Raw genomic sequence first — 22,703 nt, forward strand, 5'->3', positions numbered from 1 at the left:
ATTTTTGCCTACCTTTAGAAAAGTTTCTTTTTTTTCCCATGAGTTTTTTTTTGTTATTGTTGTTGTGCTTTCTTTCTTTTTTTTTTAATTGAACTTTAGATGAAGGTTTACAGAACGAACTAGTTTCTCATAAAAACAGTACACATATTGTTGTATGACACTGGTTAACAAACCCGTGACATGTCAACACTCTCCCTTGTGAACCCTGGGTTCCCTATTACCAGCTGTCCTGTTCCCTCCTACCTTCCAGTCCCTGCCCCAGGGCTGGTGTGGCCCTTTAGTCTTTTTTTTTTTTTTTTGATATTACAGATACATATTTTTATTAGATTGCTTTTGGTACAGGGAAGGCTGTTTGCATTTTGCAAACTACCCTTTATGAAATACATTTCTTGGAATTTTCCCGATCTGTGTATCTTTATAGTTTCAAGTCTTAATATTTACAAATGAACATGTCCTTCATTTTACTGAAGTACAAAAACGGAAAAAAGAAAGAGAAAAGCTGGCTTGCTTCTTTGACAAATAACCAAACTAAGGACACGGTGTTCAATCTTCATGATGACCTGTAGACTTATCGCTGAAAGTCAAATCCTCCATTTGAAAAGGTTAAACATGACAGTACTTTTTAAAAGACTTTCCATTAGTTAGAGTTTAAGAACTGAAAAAAGTCCAATGTAAGAAAATTATCTGGGCAAGTAATACTTTTTTAGTATCTGTTGCCATCGAGTGGATTCTGACTCATGGTGACCCCAGGTGTGTCAGAATAGAACTGTGCTTCACAGGGTTTTCACTGGCTGATTTTTTGGGATGTAGATTGTGAGGCCTTCCTTCCAAGGAACTTCTGGGTGGGCTCCAACCTCCAACCTTTAGGTTAGCAGCTGAGAACATGAAACGTTTGCACCACCCAGGGACTCCAATATTTTGTTTAAATCTTCATCGTTCAGTATTTTACTTTGTGATAGTGGGTGGGGGAGGGAGACATCAAGGCAAGGCCTTTTTAAAATTAAAGTTGCTCCGCTCCTTACCTATTTGCTGATAAAAAATTTTTGGGAATTGTAAACAGAATGCATAATTTCTGTTATTCAGGCACTCATGTGATCCATCATGTATCCTTGAAACTCTTTTCAAAAATGAGAACGCTCTCCTTCCTTATTATTCAGGCATGTGGTTTTATTTCCCCCAAAACTCAGCCATCCCCAGCAACCCCAGTATCACCGGGTAACGCGAGTTACTGCGTCTCATTGTCCTGAGTTGTGGGTGATCCCCCTATATCAGGAAGACAAGAATTATTATGTTAAAAAAAGGCTACTGTTTGACCCCTTAGTCTGGAAGGCCACAAGCGTTTTACCTAGGGAGAGAATTGCTTTTTTTTTTTTTTTTAATTAATTTTTATTGTGCTTTAAGTGAAAGTTTACAAATCAGGTCAGTCTCTCATACAAAGAATTTACATACACCTTGCCATATACTCTTAATTGCTCTCCCTCCAATGAGACAGCACAGTTCCTCCCTCTACTCTCTCTGCTTGTGTCCATTCGGGTAGCTTCTGCCCCCCTCTGGCCTCTCATCCCCCCTCCAGACAGGAGATGCCAACATAGTCTCGTGTCCACTTGATCCAAGAAGCTCGTTCTTCACCAGTATCATTTTCCATCCTCTATTCCGGTCCAACCCCTGTCTGAAGAGTTAACTTTGGGAATGGTTCCTGTCCTGGGCTAACAGAAAGTCTGGGGACCATGGCCTTCGGGGTCTCCCTTGAGCTTTATATCCTATTTTATATGAAAGATTTCCTTAAAAAGGCATGTAACTTGACCATCTGGAATGTTTAGGGCATAGGTTTTTCTGCATAACTGAATTTTTTAGCTTAATTAGAGATGCCATTTTTGAAAAATTTTTGTAGAGCATGTTAGTTTACTTTTCTACAGTAGTGAGAAAATAATGATGGCATATGAGTGATTGATAATTGGATTTTTTATAATGCTTCATTATAACTATTATTTTCAAGGGTACAAGAGATTTGGCTTGTTCTGGCCAGGCTTAGAATTTGCACTTTTCACTAAATCCTTAATATGAAGCTGTTTTTTAGGTCTTCTCCCTTCTAAAAGTTATGTTTCCCTTTCTCTCTACCTCTTCCTGTTATTTGAAATTTTATTGGTTGAGCTTTTGTGTTAATTTTTCAGCTTCAGATTATTCTGACTCTGGCTCTACACTGCTCACATTATTTCAAAGTGCTAATTTATTCACTATATATTTATATACCTACTTTGTTAGGTACATAATATGTTCATTAATCCAGTAATCATCATACTGTATGTGTAATTACAAAATGACCTAAGAGCTTTGAAAGTAAGTTGGATGCTTCTGGGGGAGCAAAAAGGAACCTGCTCTAGGCTCAGGGAAGTGAGTGACCTTTAAGGTGAGATCTAAAGAATGAGGCTAGCAACCAATGAAAGGGTGAGGTGTAAGGGTCATCATGGTTCAGGTTATTGGAAACAGCTTACACAGTGGTGCTGGGGCAGGAGGAAGCTCAGCGTGCATGATCAAATGGCTAAAAAATAGTATGTGACTGGGGTGTTGGAAGTCAAAGGTGAGTTAAAAGGAGGGATAGGCAGGGGTCTGATTTATTCAGGGTTTAAGAACAATGGGAAGCCCCTGAGGGTTTTTAGTTAGACTACTCAGGATCAGATTTGTGTTTTGTAAAAAAAATACTTGTTTACTGTCTGTCTTCTGGCTAGACTATAAGCTGCACAAATGGAAGGACAACTACTCATCTCATCTAGTATAATACAAGTAGGCACTCAACAAATATTAAGTGTAACCATTTAATTGTTTGAGAATCTTGGGTAAGTTTTTTTTTTTTAAAACCTTTCTAATTTAATGTTTAGTTTCTTCAACTGTAATTCTAAAAAACAATACCTCACAGTACTAAAAAACTGCATGTGAAAGCTGGACACTGAATAAGGAAGACTGAAGAAGAATTGATGCCTTTGATTTGTGGTGTTGGCGAAGAATATTGAATATACAATGGACTGCCAAAAGAACGAACAAATCTGTCTTGAAAGAAGTACAACCAGAATGCTCCTTATAAGCAAGGGTGGCGAGACTGCATCTCACATGCTTTGGACGTGCCCTGGAGAAGGACATTGTGCTTTGGTCAGCGAAAAAGAGGAAGACCCTCAGGGAGATGGATTGACATAGTGGCTGCAACAATGGGCTCAAGCATAGCAACAACTGTGAGGATGGTGCAGGACCAGGCAGTGTTTCATTCTGTTGCGCATAGGGTCGCTATGAGTCAGAATTGACTTGACGGCACTTAATAACAACAACAATACTAAAATAATATCTTATGAAGTTTTTAAAAGATTAATGAAGCAACATATGTGAGGTACTTAGCATAGTGCCTGGTACATAGTAAGTGCCCGGTAAATGCCTTCAGTGAGGAAGAGTGGTGACTGTAGAGTTACAGGTTTCATGACTCCATAAAACCTGTGAAAGCCAGAACCTGTGTAAGGTGGAAACCTGTCAGAGAAGGAAAACTCAAATATTCTCCACTTAAATGAGCATTAGAAATGCGATAAACCTGCACCCTGTCAAAGGTGGAAAACTTGCACAAGACCTGGAAAAACAGGGCAGTCCTGTTAAATTTTGGCTCTCACAGGTTTAACTGTAGCTTAACAAATCGGTTGAAGACCTGTGATATACTCTGGGAATCAGCATTAAATTTATTAATTAGAATCTTATCACTTCTTTTATGCCCCCAAAATGTACTGAACAGAAAAGTGATTGAGATTTCTGTTAATAAATCACATTGACCTACAGTGAAGTTACACAGTAGATGCTCCTGCCCTATACTGTTCAGTTTATTTGATTAGAGTTCGGTGTCTGTTAAGATAGCTTTATCTTAACTGCTTTTATTTTGGAGTCCAGTGGTTAAGAACTTGGCTGCTAACCAAAAGGTCGGCAGTTCAGATCCACCATCTGCTCCTTGGAAACCCTAAGGGGCAGTTCTACTCTGTCCTATAGGGTTGCTGTGACTTGGAATCGATTCGACAGCAATGGGTTTTTTTTTTTTTTTGCTTTTGTTTTATCTACCATTTCTATTAAAGTTCTTAGGTAAAATCCCCTTTGCATGGTTCTTTTGAAGTAGGCTCAATTTTATCCCTCAGTTGTATTCATTAGTTTTATATAAAGTGTGATACCTTGTCATGTTTCATTCCAAAGATTGATTGCTATTAGAGATATTACTTATGAAAAAATTTAAAAGCTCTCATTTTCAATATTGTAGCTTTAAAATCGTTTTGTGCCCGGTGATATGTATAGCAACCATGAACTTTTTCAGCCTCAGATTTGTTGGGAAGCTGATGTACCACTGACAGTTTGTTCTGACACGAGGTAGGGGCCTTTATGACTGTTCAGAACTGAAGAAACAGGCATGTGCTGGAAATTACTGTTTTTACAGAGTATTGTATGAAGTGTCTGAATTTTTGGTAAGAAAAATAGGAATTTTGAAAATTTTTACGTTTTTACGTATGTACCAGTAGACCCTGGTGGGGACTTGGAGTATAAGTAATGGTACTTTTTATATGTACCCCTGGTGGGGACTTGGAGTATAAGTAATGGTACTTTTTATATGTACCCCTGAACACTTAGGGTAGGCTTGTGGGAGAGGGCAAGAAAAAAACATACTACCTACCAAAAATTCAGATACACGCAGTGATTCAGCATGCTTCCATTAATGAAAACACATAGTATCAACAAAAAATTCAAAGCAGAAAATAATTGGGTCACTGAAGAGTTAATATTTTGCATATTTCAAGTGTTTCATTTATTTATGTTAATATTCTCTTAAAATTTATAGCATATAGTTTTATCACCAATTTCCTGGCCATGTTCCCCTCTCTTTAAGAGGAAATAGTAACTGGGACCACCAGGTAACATGTACTTGCCTCGTGCACGTAAATAAAAGGTGCCCGTCTGGGTGGACAAATTACCAAAAGGTCCCTCTGCTTCTGGCATAAGCAGTGTCAAGATGCACTGACTGGAAGATGGGGTCTGGGTCATTTTTCAGCTCTCCCTTGGACCTTTCACTGAGTGCTTTAAGTCATGCAAAAACTATACAGCCGATATTGGTCATAATCATCCAGACTGTAGGTGATTCTTTATAAACAAGGTAATCAGTTTAAAAAAGTGGAACAATTGTTCTTTTATGTGAATGCTAAGTACAATCTCAGTTAAAACATTAAAATTATATTTAAGTTGTTTTCAGTGTCAAAACTTGATTTGGTAAAATTGTAGTAATGGGGGGAAGTTGTAGATTTTTAGGAAAAAATTAATTTTGTCAAATAAAGCTAAGATTCTTTATTATTATCATTTTTTAATGTGCCCAGTTTTGAGTGCCTAGGAGAAAACTATATATTTATGTATATACAGACACATACACGTGTGTAGGTATTTAACTCTTTATTATGGAAAAATTTTAAAGTACACAAAAATAATGAAGCTCCATGTATCTGTCATTCAGCTTCAACAATTGTAAACTCTTTTATCTGCTCCCTTTCACTTTCCACCCGAGATTATTAAGCAAATTCTGAACATTATGTTATTATTAATTTGTAAACTCTTCAGAACCTACTCTAGAAGATAAAGCCCCCCCTTTTTTTAATAACATAAGCAGAATACCGTATTACCTAAAAAATGACAGTAATATTATCAACTATCCAGTCAGTATTCAGACTTTCTTGATTGTTTCATAAATGGTTTTAGAAATTGGTTTGTTTGGATCATAACTGATCAGTGTATCTTTTAAATTTTAATCTATAGCCGCCCTCCCCCCCACCCCTTTTTCCTTGAATTTTATTTGCAGAAGAAAGGGTCATTTGTCCACTTTCTGGATTTTGCATTCATGATTATGTAGTTGTGGTATCATTTAACCTGTCCAAGAATGTTTTTATTTTTGTTTAAATATGTATGTCACCTTATCTCTTTAGACTGTAAACAAATTTTTGTTTAAATAGAAAAGTAATGCCTAATGCAGTTGTTGAAGAATAAAAGATTTCAAAGATTGTGTGAGCACGAAAGGAGAGGCCGAAGGAAAGTCCATGATCATCAGGAAGTAGATGAATTTTGTACAGCTCCGGGTTTATAGTTTTGATTATTTTGATAACATTATATAATACTGGGTTGGGTTTTATATAATTTGTGGCCATCTCAATATATTGTAAAACACTGGAGTATAAAATTGTAGCAAGAGTAGATGTATTAGGTTGACTTTGGCTAAAGTGACATTTTTTATTAACTTTTTTCATTTACAAAAAAAGATACCAGGTGATCAGCACACCAACGGACTTTTTTATGGTAATGGAGTATGTATCTGGTGGTGAATTATTTGACTACATCTGTAAACATGGACGGGTAAGTAACCTATTGTCTAGTGCACTAAGCCCCTAAGCTTAAAAAAAGAAAAGTAAACCACAAATATATCTTCAGAATGGGGATTGCGTCTTTTAACAATGTTCAACTAAACATACAGAATATTAGACAAATTTGCTTTTTTAAAAATTCTACCTTTCATAATACTGATTCTCACAATTCTGATTCTAGGAAATATGTTTTACTTAATTGCTGACATGATGACTATGGTTTTCAAAATGAAAAACCTGTTTCATAAGATCATGTTGAAGCTTCAGTTATTTCCTTTTCTTACTACTTGCAAAGAAATTCTGTTTCAGATTATGTTTTACCATTGACTGAACTTTGTGTGCATTTAGTAAATATTAACTGAATATTAAATCTTACTGCCTAGCATCAAAGAAAAACCTATTGATTGACATGTTTTGATGCAAGTTTTTGTTTTGCTGAGAATTCCAACACAATTTTAATGGGCTTTACTCAATTATATTTAGGCTGATTATAAATTAAAGCTCTTGCTATATAGATATCCCAGATATCCTTAGTGCAGTTTGTTTTATACTTGATAGGTTGAAGAGATGGAAGCCAGACGACTCTTTCAGCAGATTCTGTCTGCTGTGGATTACTGTCATAGGCATATGGTTGTTCATCGAGACCTGAAACCAGAGAATGTGCTCTTGGATGCACACATGAATGCCAAGATAGCTGATTTTGGTATGTAACTCCAGGGGTGTTCAGAAATATGCGACCCTTTATAGGACAGAGTAGAACTGCCCCACAGAGTTTCCAAGGAGCGCTTGGCAGATTCCAATTGCTGACCCTCAGGTTGGCAGCCGTAGCACTTATCCACTACGCCACCAGCGTTTTCTCAGAAATACGCTAGCTGACTTTTAAAATGTGTTAGTAACAACTTTTATAGAAACAAGAGCTTTCAGTTTTACATTGTGGATCTTGTACCATGAAAAGGGATTAGTTGCGTGGTCTCTATACTAAAAACAAAAACATTGCTATCAAGTTGATTCCGACTTATGGCGACCCCATGTGTTACAGAATAGAACTGTTCCATAGAGTTTTCTTGGCTGTAATCGTAAAGCAGATTGCCAGGCCTTTCTTTCATGTTGTGACTAGGTGGATTTGAACAGCCAACCTTTATGTTAGCAGCCAATTGCAAACTGCTTGCACAACCAGGGCTGCTGCTTTTTATTTAAACACAGTTAAATGCAGATACCTCTAGAAAAGTTAGTGGGCCGCAGCCAAGATAAATCAATTTAATCTTCATTTCCTCCTAAAAAAATGATACTCAACTGTTTAGTTTTTTTTTTGTGGTGGGGGGTCACAAAATCTTTTTGAAATCTGATGAAAATATGGGCACTTTCCTTGATGAATATATGTAAACAGATGTACATGAAAGTTTGCATGCAGTTTTGGAACTTTATAATCCTTCTGAATCAATCTGTGGACAAGCTGATGCATCTCAGGGTAACATCTGTCCTAATAACTTAATGAAAGAATAGAAATTTTTGTCAGGCGTAGAAGAAAAGGTTAAATGTAATTTTTATGCTCTGAACACTTTCTTAGGTAACCATGCCTTGAATGGGTTCCATGATAGGGTGTTTTGGAAAAGGATTAGGAAGTGAGAGATTATAGAAACAGAGATGGAAAAGTACGAAAGTTTATCATTGCTTATTTAAAATTTTTGCCTATACCTTGTCTTTAATCTGAAAAACAGGGAACTAGTTTCCCTATTTGTCATCCATCTCCAAATTATAAAACTCATTTAGTACTATAGTTCAATTAAATTTTGTTTGAATAGATAATTTTTTTCTACATTGAATTAAAGCTTTCCAAATTAAAAACTTTTGCAACACAATCTGTTTATAAATTGGAGCCTGTCTGATTTGTACTTGAAGATTTTTTAAAAAGGTTTTTGAAAGCATACTACAAAAAAGCAGTAGTCTCTTTTTTACTTTTTTTCAGTTGTAGAAGTGGGTAAATTATATATGTATATTTTTGAACATTTTATCGTGGTTTGGGTGAAAGCTTACAGAGCAAATTTGTTTCCCATTCAACAATTTATATACATTTTGTTTGCATGACATTAGTTGCAGTCCCCTCAATGTGACAACACTCTACCCACTCCCTCCCTGAGTTCCTGTTTCCATTCGCCCATCTTTCCTGCCTCTTCCTGCCTTCTGAACTTTGTTTTTGGGCAAATGCTGCCCTTTTGGTCTCCTGTGGTTGATTGTTCTGAGGTGCACTTCTTCCTGGGTGTTATTCAGTTTCTAGGCCTGCCTATTGTTTGGCTGAAAGGTGGTCTCTGGGAGTGGGTTCAGTTCCAGGTTTGAAGGGTATCTAAGGGCTTTAATCTTGGAGGTTCCACCAGCCTCTGTCAGACCAGTAAGTCTCATCTTTTTTATGGATTTGAATTTTGTTCTAAATTTTCCTCCCCCTCTGTCCAGGACTTCCTACACTGATCCCACTCAGAACGATCAGTAGTGGTAGCCAAGCACCATATGCTACTTCTGGTCTCAGGCTAGTGGAAGCTATGGTTCGTGTGGTCCGTTAGTTTTTTGGACTAATCGTTTCCTTCAGACTTTGATTTCCTTCACTCTTCTTTGCCACAGATGAGAAGAGACGAATAGTTGTTTCTTAGATGGCCGTTCACAAGCTTTTAGGACCCCGGTCACTACTTGCCAAAGTAGGATGTAGAACATTTTCTTTACGTCCTGTGTTATGCCAGTTGACGTAGATGTCCCCCGAAACTATGGTCTAAGCCCTGAAGCCCAGCGACTCAGTCCCTCAAGGTGTGTGATTATGGCTAAGGAGTTTTCATAACTGTGCCCCCTGTGTGCTCTACGGTATTCATGGATATATTTTCAGCACATACTGATGCATATGTAGAAATATCCTCTGCCAAACTGATTTGTTCACGGGTGTATTCCCATATGCCATCCCACACCTGTTCTGCTTACATATCTACCTATGTATCCACTTGTTAATTATTGTTTGTTATAACTGTTATTGCAGGATTGTTTATGTAATAGTATTTATCATTGTTTCATTTTACTCTTGCATACCTCTCAGTGTCTTCCTTTCCCTTGGTCATGTTGTGCTGACTTCCCCCGTATTGTGTATTGTTTAACCCTTCAGCCAAGTTAACACCTGTCTACTATCTCAACCAATGGCTCTGTGAGAGAAAGATGTGGCAGTCTGCTTCTGTAGAGATTTATAGTCTTGGAAACCCTCTGGGATTGCTATGAGTTGGAATCGACAGCAGTGAATCTGGATTGGTATCTAGTGATTTTCCCTTCCTCCCTCTTCCATCACTGATAACCATCAAAGAATGTTTCTTTCTGTGTGTGTAAACCTTTTCTTGACTTTTTATAACAGTGGTCTCATACAATATTTACCCTTTTGTGATTGACTTGATTTTTACTCATCCTTGTAAATGGAAACCCTGGTGGCATAGTGGTTAAGTGCTACGGCTGCTAACCAAAAGGTCGGCAGTTTGAATCCGCCAAGCGCTCCTTGGAAACTCTATGGGGCAGTTCTACTCTGTCCTATAGGGTCACTATGAGTCGGAATTGACTCGAAGGCAGTAGGTTTCGTTTTTTTTGTTGTGAAATGTTTCTCAGATTCGTCATTATTCTCTAACGTTGTGTAGTATTCCATTGTGTGTGTATGCCACAGTTATCCATTCATCTGTTGATGGGCACTAAGGTTGTTTCTGTCTTTTTTTTTTTAATAATTTTTATTGTGCTTTAAGTGAAAGTTTACAAATCAAGTCAGTCTCTCACACAAAAACCCATATACACCTTGCTACATACTTCCAATTACTCTCCCCCTAATGAGACAGTCTGCTCTCTACCTCCACTCTCTCTTTTTGTGTCCTTTTCATCAGCTTCTAACCCCCTCCACCCTCTCATCTCCCTTCCAGGCAGGAGATGCCAACATAGTCTCAAGTGTCCACCTGATCCAAGAAGCTCACTCCTCACCAGCATCCCTCTCCAATCCATTGTCAAGTCCAATCATGTCTAAAGAGTTGGCTTTGGGAATGGATCCTGTCTGGGGCCAACAGAAGGTGTTGGGGCCATGACCACTGAGGTCCTTCTAGTCTCAATCAGATTATTAAGTCTGGTCTTATGAGAATTTGGGGTCTGCATCCCACTGCTCTCCTGCTTCCTCAGGGGTTCTCTGTTGTGTTCCTTGTCAGGGCAGTCATCAGTTATAGCCGGGCACCATCTAGATCTTCTGGTCTCAGGATGATGTAGTCGCTGGTTCATGTGGCCCTTTCTGTCTCTTGGGCTCATAATCACTTTGTGTCCTTGGTGTTCTTCATTCTCCTTTGATCCAGGTGGGTTGAGACCAATTGATGCATCTTAGATGGCTGCTTGCTAGCATTTAAGACTCCAGATGCCACTCTTCAAAGTGGGATGCAGAATGTCTTCTTAATAGATTTTATTAGGCCAATTGACTTAGATGTCCCCTGAAACCATGGTCCCCAGACCCCTGCCCTGGCTACACTGGCCTTCGACACATTCAGTTTATTCAGGAACTTCTTTGCTTTTGATTTAGTCCAATTGTGCTGACCTTCCCTGTATTGTGTGCTGTCTTTCCCTTCACCTAAAGTAGTTCTTATTTACTATCTAATTAGTGAGTACCCCTCTCCCACCCTCCCTCCCTCCCCCTTCTCGTAACCACAAAAGAATGTTTTCTTCTAAGTTTAAACTATTTCCCAAGTTCTTATAATAGTGGTCTTATACAATATTTGTCCTTTCGCAACTGACTAATTTCACTCAGCATAATGCCTTCCAGGTTCCTCCATGTTATGAAATGTTTCACAGATTCCTCACTGTTCTTTATCAATGCATAATATTCCATTGTGTGACTATACCATACTTTATTTATCCATTTATTCATTGTTGGGCACCTTGGTTGCTTCCATGTTTTTGCTATTGTAAACAGTGCTGCAAAAAACATGGGTGTGCATATATCTGTTTGTGTAAAGGCTCTTATTTCTCTAGGATATATTCCAAGGAGTGGGATTGCTGGATCGTATGGTAGTTCTATTTCTAGCTTTTTAAGGAAGCAGCAAATCGATTTCCAAAGTGGTTGTACCATTTGACATTCCCACCAGCAGTGTAGAAGTATTCCAATCTCTCCACAGCCTTTCCAACATTTATTATTTTGTGTGTTTTGGATTAATGCCAGCCTTGTTGGAGTGAGATGAAATATCACTGTGGTTTTGATCTGCATTTCTCTAATGGCTAATGATTGTGAACATTTCCTCATATATCTGTTAGCTACCTGAATGTCTTCTTTAGTGAAGTGTCTATTCATATATTTTGCCCAATTTTTAATTGGGTTATTTGTCTTTTTGTAGTTGAATTTTTGCAGTATCATGTAGATTTTAGAGTTCAGGCGCTGATCAGAAATGTCATAGCTAAAACTTTTTCCCAGTCTGTAGGTAGTCTTTTTACTCTTTTGGTGAAGTCTTTGGATGAGCATAAGTATTTGATTTTTAGGGGCTCCCAGTTATCTAGTTTTTCTTCTACATTCTTTATAATGTTTTGTATCGTGTTTATGCCATGTATTAGGGCTCCTAACATTGTCCCTATCTTTTCTTCTATGATCTTTATCGTTTTAGATTTTATATTTCGGTCTTTGATCCATTTTGAGTTAGTTCTTGTACATGGAGTGAGGTATGGGTCTTGTTTCATTTTTTTGCAGATGGATATCTAGTTATGTCAGCACCATTTGTTAAAAAGACTATCTTTTCCCCATTTAACTGTTTTGGGGCCTTTGTCAAATATCAACTGCTCATACGTGGGTGGATTTATGTCTGGATTCTCAATCCTGTTCCATTGGTCCATGTATCTGTTGTTGTACCAGTACCAGGATGTTTTGACTATTATGGTGGTATAATAGATTCTAAAATCAGGTAAAGTAAGGCCTCCCACTTTGTTCTCTTTTTCAGTAATGCCTTATTTATCTGGGGCCTCTTTTCCTTCCATATGAAACTGGTGATTTGTTTCTCCATCGCATTAAAGAATGTCGTTGGGATTTGCATCAGAATTGCATTAAATGTGTAGATTGGTTTTGGTAGAATAGACATTTTTATAATGTTAAGTATTCCTATCCACGAGCCACGGTATGTTCTTCCACTTACGTAAGTCTCTCTTGGTTTCTTGCAGAAGTGTACTGTAGTTTTCTTTGTATAAGTCTTTTACATCTCTGGTAAGATTTATTCCTAAGTATTTTATCTTCTTGGGGGCTACTGTAAATGGCATTGATTTGGTGATTTCCTCTTCGATGTTCTTTTTGTTGGTGTAGAGGAATCCAACTGATTTTTGTATGTTTATCTTGTATTCCGATACCCTGCTGAACTCTTCTATTAGTTTCAGTAGTTTTCTGGAGGATTCCTTAGGGTTTTCTGTGTATAAGATCATGTCATCTGCAAATAGAGATACTTTGACTTCTTCGTTGCCAATCCGGAGGCCCTTTATTTCTTTATCTAGCCTAATTGCTCTGGCTAGGATTTCCAGCACAATGTTGAGTAAGTGGTGATAAAGGGCATCCTTGTCTGGTTCCTGATCTCAGGGGGAATGTTTTCAGGCTCTCTCCATTTAGGGTGATGTTGGCTTTTGCCTTTGAATAAATGCCCTTTATTATGTTGAGAAATTTTCCTTCTATCCCTGTTTTGCTGAGAGTTTTTATCATGAATGAGTGTTGAACTTTGTCAAATGCCTTTGCTGCATCAATTGATAAAATCCTGTGATTCTTGTGTTTTGTTTTATGTATGTGGTGGATTACATGAATTGTTTTTCTAATGTTGAACCATCCCTGCATACCTGGTATGAATCCCACTTGGTCATGGTGAATTTTTTTTTGATATGTTGTTGAATTCTCTTGGCTAGAATTTTGTTGAGGATTTTTGCATCTACATTGGTGAGGGATATAGGTGTGTCCTTTTCTTTTCTTGTGGTGTCTTTACCTGGTTTTGGTATCAGGGATATGGTGGCTTCATACAATGAGTTTGTTAGTATTCCATCCTTTTCTATGCTCTGAAATACCTTTGGTAGTAGTGGTGTTAACTCTTCTCTGGAAGTCTGGTAGAACTCTGCAGTGAAGCCGTCCGGACCAGGGCTTTTTTTTGTTGGGAGTTTTTTGATTACCTTTTCAATCTGTTCTTTTGTTATGGGTCTACTTAGTTGTTCTACCTCTGTTTGTGTTAGTTTAGGTAGGTAGTGTGTTTCTAGGAATTCATCCATTTCTTCTAGGTTTTCAAATTTGTTTGAGCATAGTTTTTCATAGTAATCTGATATGATTCTTTTAATTTCAGTTGGGTCTGTTGTAATATCGCCCGTCTCATTTCTTATTCGGGTTATTTGCTTCCTCTCTTGTTTTTCTTTTGTCAGTTTGGCCAGTGCTTTATCAATTTTGTTGAGTTTTTCAAAAGCCCTGCTTTTGGTCTTATTAATTCTTTCAATTGTTTTTCTGTTTTCCATTTCATTTAGTTCAGCTCTAATTTTTATTATTTGTTTTCTTCTGGTGCCTGTGGGTTTCTTTTGTTGCTCTCTTTCTATTTGTTCAAGTTGTAGAGATAGTTCTTTGATTTTGGCCCTTTCTTCTTTTTGGATGTGTGCATTTATTGATATAAATTGGCCTCTGAGCACAGCTTTTGCTGTGTCCCAAAGGTTCTGCTAGGAAGTGTTTTCATTCTCATTGGATTCTGTGAATTTCTTTATTCCATCCTTAATGTCTTCTGTAATCCAGTCTTTTCTGAGCAGGGTATTGTTCAGTTTCCAAGTGTTTGATTTCTTTTCCCTGCTTTTCCTGTTACTGATTTCCACTTTTATGGCCTTATGGTCAGAGAAGATGCTTTGTAATATGTCAGTGTTTTGGATTCTGCTGAGGCTTGCTTTGTGATGGAATATGTGGTGTATTCTAGAGAATGTTCCATGTGCACTAGAAAAGAAAGTATAGTTGGTTGCTGTTGTGTGGAGTGTTCTATATATGTTTCCGAGGTCAAGTTGGTTGATTGTGGCATTTATATCTTCCGTGTCTTTATTGAGCTTCTTTCTGGATGTCCTGTCCTTCACTGAAAGTGGTGTGTTGAAGTCTCCTACTATTATTATGGAGCTGTCTGTCTCACTTTTCAGTGCTGATAGAGTGTGTTTTGTGTATCTTGCAGCCCTGTCATTGGGTGCATAAATATTTAATGTGGTTATATCTTCTTGGTGTATTGTCCCTTTAATCATTATATAGTGCCCTTCCTTATCCTTTCTGATGGATTTAACTTTAAAGTCTATTTTGTCAGAAATTAATATTGCCACTCCTGCTCGTTTTTGATTGTTGTTTGCTTGATATATTTTTTTCCATCGTTTGAGTTTTAATTTGTTTGTGTCTCTAAGTCTAAGGTGTGTCTCTTGTAGGCAGCATATAGACGGATCTTGGTTTTTAATCCATTTTGCCACTCTCTGTCTCTTTATTGGTGTATTTAGTCCATTTACATTCAGGGTAATTATGGATAGGTATGAATTTAGTGCTAACGTTTTGATGTCTTTTTTGTGTGTTGATAGTTTATTTTTCCCTGTTGATTTTATGTGCTGAGTAGATTTTCTTTATATATTGTCTTTTCCTCATACTTGTTGTTGATTTTGTTTCTGCTGAGTCTCTATTTTTCCCTTGTATTTTATTTTGATGAGTAGGATAGTTTGTCTCCTTTGTGGTTACCTTATTATTTACCCGTTTTCCTAAATTTAAAGCTAACTTTTATTTCTTTGTATCGCTGTATCTTCCTCTCCATATGGAAGGTGTATGATTACATTTCTTAGTCCGTCTTTATTATCTTAATGTTGTCTTCTTTTATGTAATAATATCGTCGTTACCCTTGTTGGGCTTTTTTTTTTTTTTTTAAATCTTGCTTTGTTTTTTTTTGTTTTCCCTGTCTGGGTTGAACTCTGGTTGCTCTGCCCAGTTTTGTAGTCTTGGGTTGATACTTGATATTATTGATTTTCTAACCAATGAACTCCCTTTAGCATTTCTTGTAGTTTTGGTTTGGTTTTCACAAATTCCCTCAACTTGTGTTTATGTGGAAATGTCTTAATTTCACCTTCATATTTAAGAGACAGTTTTGATGGATATATGATTCTTGGCTAGCAATTTTTTTCCTCCAATTTTTTAAATATGTCATCCCATTGCCTTCTTGCCTGCATGGTTTCTGCCGAGTAGTCCGAGCTTACTCTTATTGGCTCTCCTTTGTAGGTGACTGTTCTTTTATCCTTTGCTGCTCTCATAATTGCCTCTTTATCTTTGGTTTTGGCAAGCTTGATTATAACATGTCTTGGTGACTTTCTTTTAAGATCTACCTTACGTGGAGTTCAGTGAGCATCTTGGATAGATATCTTCTCATCTTTCACAATATCAGGGAAGTTTTCTGCTAACAAATCCTCAACAATTTTCTTTGTATTTTCAGTTATCCCTCCCTGTTCTGATACTCTAGTCACTTGTAGGTTATTTCTCTTAATAGAGTCCCACATGATTCTTAAGGTTTCTTCATTTTTTAAAATTCTTTTATCTGATTTTTCTTCAGATATATTAGTGCCAAGTGATTTATCTCCAAGTTCAGAAACTCTAGCTTCTACTTGCTCAATTCTGTTCCTCTGACTTTCTATTGAGTTATCTAATTCTGTAATTTTATTGTTAATCTTCTGAATTTCTGATTGCTGTCTGTCTATGGATTTTTCCAGCTTATTGAAGTTTTCGTTATGTTCCTGAATAATCTTTGTAATTTCTTCAGTTGCTTTATCTGTGTGTCCCTTGGCTTGTTCTGCATATTGCCTCATTTCCTTCCTCATGTGTTGAAGGGTTCTGTGTGTTAAACTTTTGTATTCTGCATCTGGTAATTCCAGGAATGCACTTTCATCTAAAAGATGCCTGGATTCTTTGTTTTGAGAGCCTGTTGAGGTGATCATGGCCTGTTTCTTTTTGTGACTTGATATTGACTGTTGTCTCCGAGCCATCTATAAGTTATTGTATTAGTTTATGCTTGCTTACTGCATTGTAGCTGCTTGCTTTGTTTTGTTTTGGTATACCCCCATGGGTTACTTGAGTGAGTTAGCTTGATTATTTTCACGTTTGGAGCTTTGGTGTCCTGTCCCCAGCTGGCTAGAGCTGTGATCAGGTATAGCAGTCTAGGAGTCCATTCAGTTTTCTTGTATGAATTCAGCTGAGGTTTCCAAGTAGCTGATATCAAGTGTGTGGTACAGGCTCTGTCCTACAGTCTTAGAGGGGTGGGGGTGATTGGCATATATACCGGTATCTGATTGCAGCAGGGGCTTACACTGTGAACAAGGCAGGGGGTGAGAACCGACCCCCAAGTGTCTCTGAGGAAAACGTGTCTCTGTTCCCTAGAGCGTGCTGGTGGGTGGGTTCTGCAGAGGGACCATGGGCACCAAAATTTTTAGGGTAAGGACTGGGAGGTAGTAGTTGTCTTTGGACCCCTGTCATGGCTGGCTTCGTGACCTGAGTGGAGCTACCAGTCCTTAGGTCCGTGTTGTGGGTAGTTGAGGACCTTGTTTAATAGGCAAAGCAATGTCAAATGTCAAACACCCACATCTCCACCGCACAGTTGAAATAGTTGGAGTTTGCCAACAAGGGCCTATTCTCCCCAAATAGGCCCACACAGGTCCATGCAGAAGGGAAAGGTGCTCAAGGTCCACGGATGCTTTATGCCTGGACAGGAGCCGCTTCAGTCCTGAGCTACCCCGGTTAATGGAGCTAGCAAATTATCTTTTCACCCCAGTTGCAAATATTTTCCTTCTCCAAGGCCGGGTAGACAGCTCTAGGTGCTCACCAGGGTCTATCTCAGGCCCAGAGATTCAGCCACTGAAGTCGGCTTGGGGGCTGGGGGGGCATGGTAAAATATACATAAGTACTTAGCTTTTGCCGAGAGTGCCGTTCTCCTCAGGTTCTGGAGGTGTGAGTGGGCTGTGTGGCTGGCTGCTTCTCCCTGAGGAAACTGCAGCCGAATGGTAGTACTAGCCCGCTGCCGCCGCCTCCGCTCCCAGAAATGGTGCCTGAAGGCTCCCCACGATTCAGGTCCGGTAACTCCTCTCCACTTCTGAACAGCCTATTCCTCCCCCTGCTCCTCAGCCCATTGTCTAAGCTTGCCTTTGATGCTCAGGGCTCCCAGCGTGTTACTAATATACTCGTTTCACTTGTTTTCTCGGGTCTTTGTTGTAAAGAGGGCTCGACGGAAGCTTCTGTCCATTCTGCCATCTTGGCTCTGCCTCCGTTTCCATCTTTTTTGCTGTTGTTTATAATGTTTCAGTGAATATAGGTGTGCGTACCTCTATTTGTGTCATAACTCTTATTTCTCTAGGACATATGCCTAGCAGTGGAATTGCTGGATCGTACGGTATTTCTTACTTTTTAAGGAAGCAGCATATTGTTTTCCATAGGGCTTGTACTGTTTTACATTTCCACCAGCAGTGTATGACAGTTCCAATCTCCCCACACCCTTACCAACATTTGTTGTTTTCTGTTTTTTTGATTGTTGCAATTATTGCTGGGGTGAGGTGATATCTCGTTGTTTTGATTTGCATCTCTCTAATGGCTAAAGATCACGAACGTCTCTTGATGTGTTCACTGGCCACTTGAATATCTTCTTTGGTGAAGCGTGTGTTCATGTCCTTTGCCTGTTTTTAATTGGATTGTTTGTCTTTTTGTTGTTGAGGTACTGAAGTTTTCTATAAGTTTTTATAGATGAGTCCCTTGTCAGATGTGTCGTTCCCCAAAATTTTTTTTCTGTCTGTATGTTCTCTTTTTATTCCTTTTGTGAAATCTTTTGATATGTGTAAGTGTTTAATTTTTACCAGGTCCCACTTGTGTGGTTTATCTTCTGCTGTTTGTGCATTTTTACTTATGTTTAGTAGTCTACTTATGCAGTAAATTAGGGCCCCTAGGTTTGCCCCTATTTTTCTTCCATGATCTTTATAGTTTTAGGTTTTACATTTAGGTCTTTGATCCATCTCAAGTTAGTTTTTGTGTATGGTATAAGGTATGGATCCTGTTTCATTTTTCTGCAATTAGATATCCAGTTTCGCCAGCACCACTTGTTAAGAGACTGTCTTTTCCCCATTTAATGGGTTTGGCCCTTTGTCAAAGATCAGCTGCCCGTAGGTGGGTGGATTTACTTCTGGGTTCTTGGTTCTGTTCCATTGGTCTGTGTGTCTGTTGTTGTACCAATACCAAGCTGTTTGACAACTGTGGCTGTATAGTAGGTTCTGAGATTGGGAAGTGTGAGGCCTCCTACTTTGTTCCTCTTTAGTAGTGCTTTACTTATCTAGGGTGTCTTTCTTTTTCATATAAAGTTGGTGATTAGTTTTTTCATTTTGTTAAGGAATGTTGCTAGAATCTGGATTGGGATTCCATTATATCCGTAGATCGTTTTGGGTAGTAGTGACATTTTCACAATGTTAAGTCTTTCTATCCATGAACATAGTATGTTTTTCCATTTATGTAGGTCTCTTTTGGTTTCTTGCTATAGTGCTTTGTAGTTTTTTTTGTGTAAGTCTTTTGCATCATTGGTTGGGTTTACTCCTAAGGATTTTATCTTTTGGGGGGCTATTATAAATGGTATCATTTTCCTGATTTTTTTTCAGAGTTCTCTTTGTTACTATAGAGGAATTCAATCAATTTTTTGTATGTTGATCTTGTATCCTGCCACTTTGTTGGGTCCTTCTATTTTTTTTTTTTTTTCTATTAGTTCTAGTAGCTTTCTTGTGGAATTTCTCTGATTTTCTATGTATAGGATCATGTCATCTGCAAGTAGGGATAGTTTTACTTCTTCCTTACCAATTTGGCTGCTTTTATTTCCCTTTCTTGCCTTATTGCCCTAGCTAGGACTTCCAGTACAATGTTAAATAAGAGTGGTGAGAAAGGACAACCTTGTCTTTTTCCTGTTCTCAAGGGGAATGATTTCAGTTTCTCTCCATTGAGAATAATGTTGGCTGTTAGTTTTATATATGTGTTCTTAATTATGTTGAGAAATTACCCTTCTATTCCTATTTTGCTGAGTATTTTTATCAGGGTTGGGTGTTGGACTTTATCAGATGCCTTTTGTGCTTCGATTGATAAGATCATGTGGTTCTTTTCGTTTGTTTTATTTATGTGGTGGATTATATTGCCTGATTTCCTCATGTTGAACCATCATTGTGTACCTGGTATGAATTTCACTTGGTTGTGATGTATTATTTTTTTGATATGTTGTTGGATTCTGTTGGCTAGGATTTTGTTGAGGATTTTTGTGTCTGTAGTCATGACAGATATTGTTCTACCATTTTCATTTTAGTTGTATCTTTGCCTGACTTTGGTATCAGGGATATTCTTGCATCATAAAATGAATTTGGGAGTATTCCATCCTTTTCTATGTTCTGGAATAGTTTGAGTAGAATTGGTTTCAGCTCTTCTCTGAATGTTTGGTAGAATTCTCCAGAGAAGCCATCTGGGCCAGGGCTTTTTTGTTGTTGTTGTTGTTGGGAGTTTTTTTTTTTTTTTTTTTTTAACGACCTCTTCAGTTTATTCCTTTGTTATGGGTCTGTTCAAATCTTTTACCTCACTTTATGCTAGTTTATGTAGGTAGTGTGTTTACAGACGTTTGTCCACTTCTTCTAGGTTTTAAAATTTGTTGGAGTTCAGTTCTTCACAGTATTCTGTTAGGAACATTTTTTGTTGTTGTTGTACTTTAGATGAAGTTTTACAGAACAAACTAGCTTCTTATTAAACAGTACATATATTGTTTTATGATACTGGTTAACAACCCCATGACATTTCAGTACTCTCCTTCTTGAACTTGGGTTCCCTATTACCAGCTTTCCTGTACCCTCCTACCTTCTAGTCTTTGGCCCTGAGCTGGTGTGCCCCTTTAGTCTCATTTTGTCCAATGGGTCTGTCTAATCTTAGGCTAAAAGGTGAACCTCTGGAGTGACTTGATTACTGAGGTAAAAGGGTGTCCACGGGCCATACTCTCGGTGTTCCTTCAGTCTCTGTCAGGCCAGTAAGTCTGCTCTTTTTTTTTTTTTTAGTTAGAATTTTGTTCTACGTTTTTCTCCAGCTCTGTCCAGGACCCTCTATTGTGATTCCTGTCAGTGAAGTCAGTGGTGGTAGCTGGGCGCTATCTAGTTGTACTGGACTCATTCTGGTGGAGGCCATGGTAGTTGTGGTCGGTTTGTCCTTTGGACTAATTTTTCCCTTGTGTCTTTAGTTTTCTTCATTTTCCTTTGCTTCTAAAGGGGTGAGACCAATGGAGTGTCTTAATTGGCCACTCACAGGCTGTTAAGACCCCAGACATTACTCACCAAAGTAGAATGTAGAACATTTTCTTTATACAGTTTGTTATGCCAGTTGAGCTCGATGTTCCTTAAGACCATGGTCCCCAAAGTCCCCAGCCCAGTAATTGGGTCCCTAAGGTTGTTTGCATTTGCCCATGGCGTTTCCATGACCTTACCCTGATCAAGTTGTTCTGACTTCCCCAGTATTGTGTACTGTCTTACCCTTCAGCAAAGTTACCACTTATCTATTGTCTATTTAGTGTTTTTCCACCCCCACTCCTCCCCTCCCTCATAAGCATCAAAGATTGTTTCTTTTTGTATGTTAACCTTTTCATGAGTTTTTATAGTGGTCTCATAGAATATTTGTCCTTTTGTGATTGACTTATTTCCTCAGCATAATGCCCTCCAGATCCATCCATGTTGTGAGATGCTTTGCAGATTCATCATTGTTCTTTATCATAGTGTAGTATTCCACTGTGTGTATGTTTATTTATCCATTCACCTGGTGATGGGGATCTAGGTTGTTTCCATATCTTTGCTATTGTGAACAATGCTGTAGTGAACATGGGTATGCATGTCTATTCATGTGATGGCTCCTGCTTCTCTGGGATATATTCCTACAAGTGAGATTGCTAGATCATGGTATTTCTATTTCTAGCTTTCTAAGGAAGTGCCGTATCATTTTCCAAAATGGTTGTATCATTTTCCATTCCTTCCAGCAGTGCATAAGAGTTCCAATCTCTCCGCAAAGTCTCCAACATTTGTAATTTTCTGTTTTTGTGATTCGTCTAGTAAAGTTGGGGTGAGATGGTATCTCACTGTGGTTTTGATTTGCATTTCTGTAATAGCTAGTGATCGTGAGCATTTCCTCACGTGTCTCTTAGCCACTTGAATGTTTTCTTTGGTGAAGTATCTGTTCATTTCCTTTGCCCATTTTTTAATTGGATTATTTGTCTTTTTATTGTAGAGGTGTTGGATTTTCCTGTAGATTTTAGAGATTAGACCTTTGTCTGATTTGTAATAGCCAAAATTTTTTCCCCATTCTATAGGTTCTCTTTTTTACTATTTTGGTGAAGCCTTTTGATCAGCGTTAAAGTATTTAATTTTTACAAGATCCCAGTTATCTAGCTTATCTTCTGGAGTTTGTTTGTTGTTAGTTATAGTTTATGTCTTGTTAATGCTGTGTATTAGGGTCTCTAGCATTGATCCTATTTTTTCTTCTATGATCTTTATAGTTTTTGGTTTTATGTTTAGGTCTTTGATCCATTTTGAATTAGTTTTTGTCCATGGTGTGAGGTATGGGTCCTATTTCTTTTTTTGCTGATGGACACCCATTTTTGCTAGCACCATTTGTTAAAAAGACTGTCTTTTTCCCATTTGATGGACTTTGGGCCCGTGTTGAAGATCAGGTGTCCGTAGGTGGATGAATTTACATCTGGGTTCTCGATTCTGTCCTATTGGCCAACATATCTGTCTTTGTACCAGCACCAGGCTGTTTAGACTACCGTAGCAGTATAGTAGCTTCTGAGGTCAGGTAGTGTGAGTCCTCCTACTTTCTTCTTCTTCGTCTTAAATAATGCTTTACTTATCTGAGGCCTCTTCTCTTTCCATATAAAGTTGATGATTGTTTTTTCCATCTATTTAAAGAATGTTGTTGGTATTTGGATCAGGATTACATTGTATTTGTAAATTGCTTTGGGTAGAATTGTCATTTTCACAATGTCGAATCTACCTCTCCATGAGCATGGCATGTTTTTCCATTTATGTAGATCTCTTGGTTTCTTGCAAAATTGTTTTGTAGTTTTCTTTGTGTAGGTCCTTTACATCCCTGGTTAGGTTTATTCCTAAGTATTTTATTTTTTTATGGGCTATTGTAAATGGTATTGTTCTCCTGATTTCCTTTTCATTGTTCTCTTTATTGGTGTACAGAAATCCAACCGATTTTTATATGTTTATCTTGTATCCTGC

At 38.0% G+C, this 22,703-nt stretch overlaps 1 protein-coding gene across 3 annotated transcripts in view; it reads left to right on the forward strand.

Annotated features, from left to right (window-relative positions):
• Positions 1–22,703, forward strand: part of PRKAA2 (protein kinase AMP-activated catalytic subunit alpha 2) — a 125,511-nt gene that overhangs the window by 55,317 nt on the left and 47,491 nt on the right. For all 3 annotated transcript variants that reach the window (XR_002786077.2, XM_003411055.4, XM_023549550.2), the window contains exons 3-4: positions 6,309–6,402; positions 6,969–7,113. Coding sequence is in view for 2 of the 3 variants with exons in the window: in XM_003411055.4 (XP_003411103.1) it covers positions 6,309–6,402; positions 6,969–7,113 (239 nt within the window). In the remaining variant the exon portion in view is untranslated. The remainder of the gene's footprint in view (positions 1–6,308; positions 6,403–6,968; positions 7,114–22,703) is intronic.

This window comes from Loxodonta africana, chromosome 3 (genome assembly GCF_030014295.1).
Source record: "Loxodonta africana isolate mLoxAfr1 chromosome 3, mLoxAfr1.hap2, whole genome shotgun sequence".
Classification (NCBI taxonomy): Eukaryota; Metazoa; Chordata; class Mammalia; order Proboscidea; family Elephantidae; genus Loxodonta; species Loxodonta africana.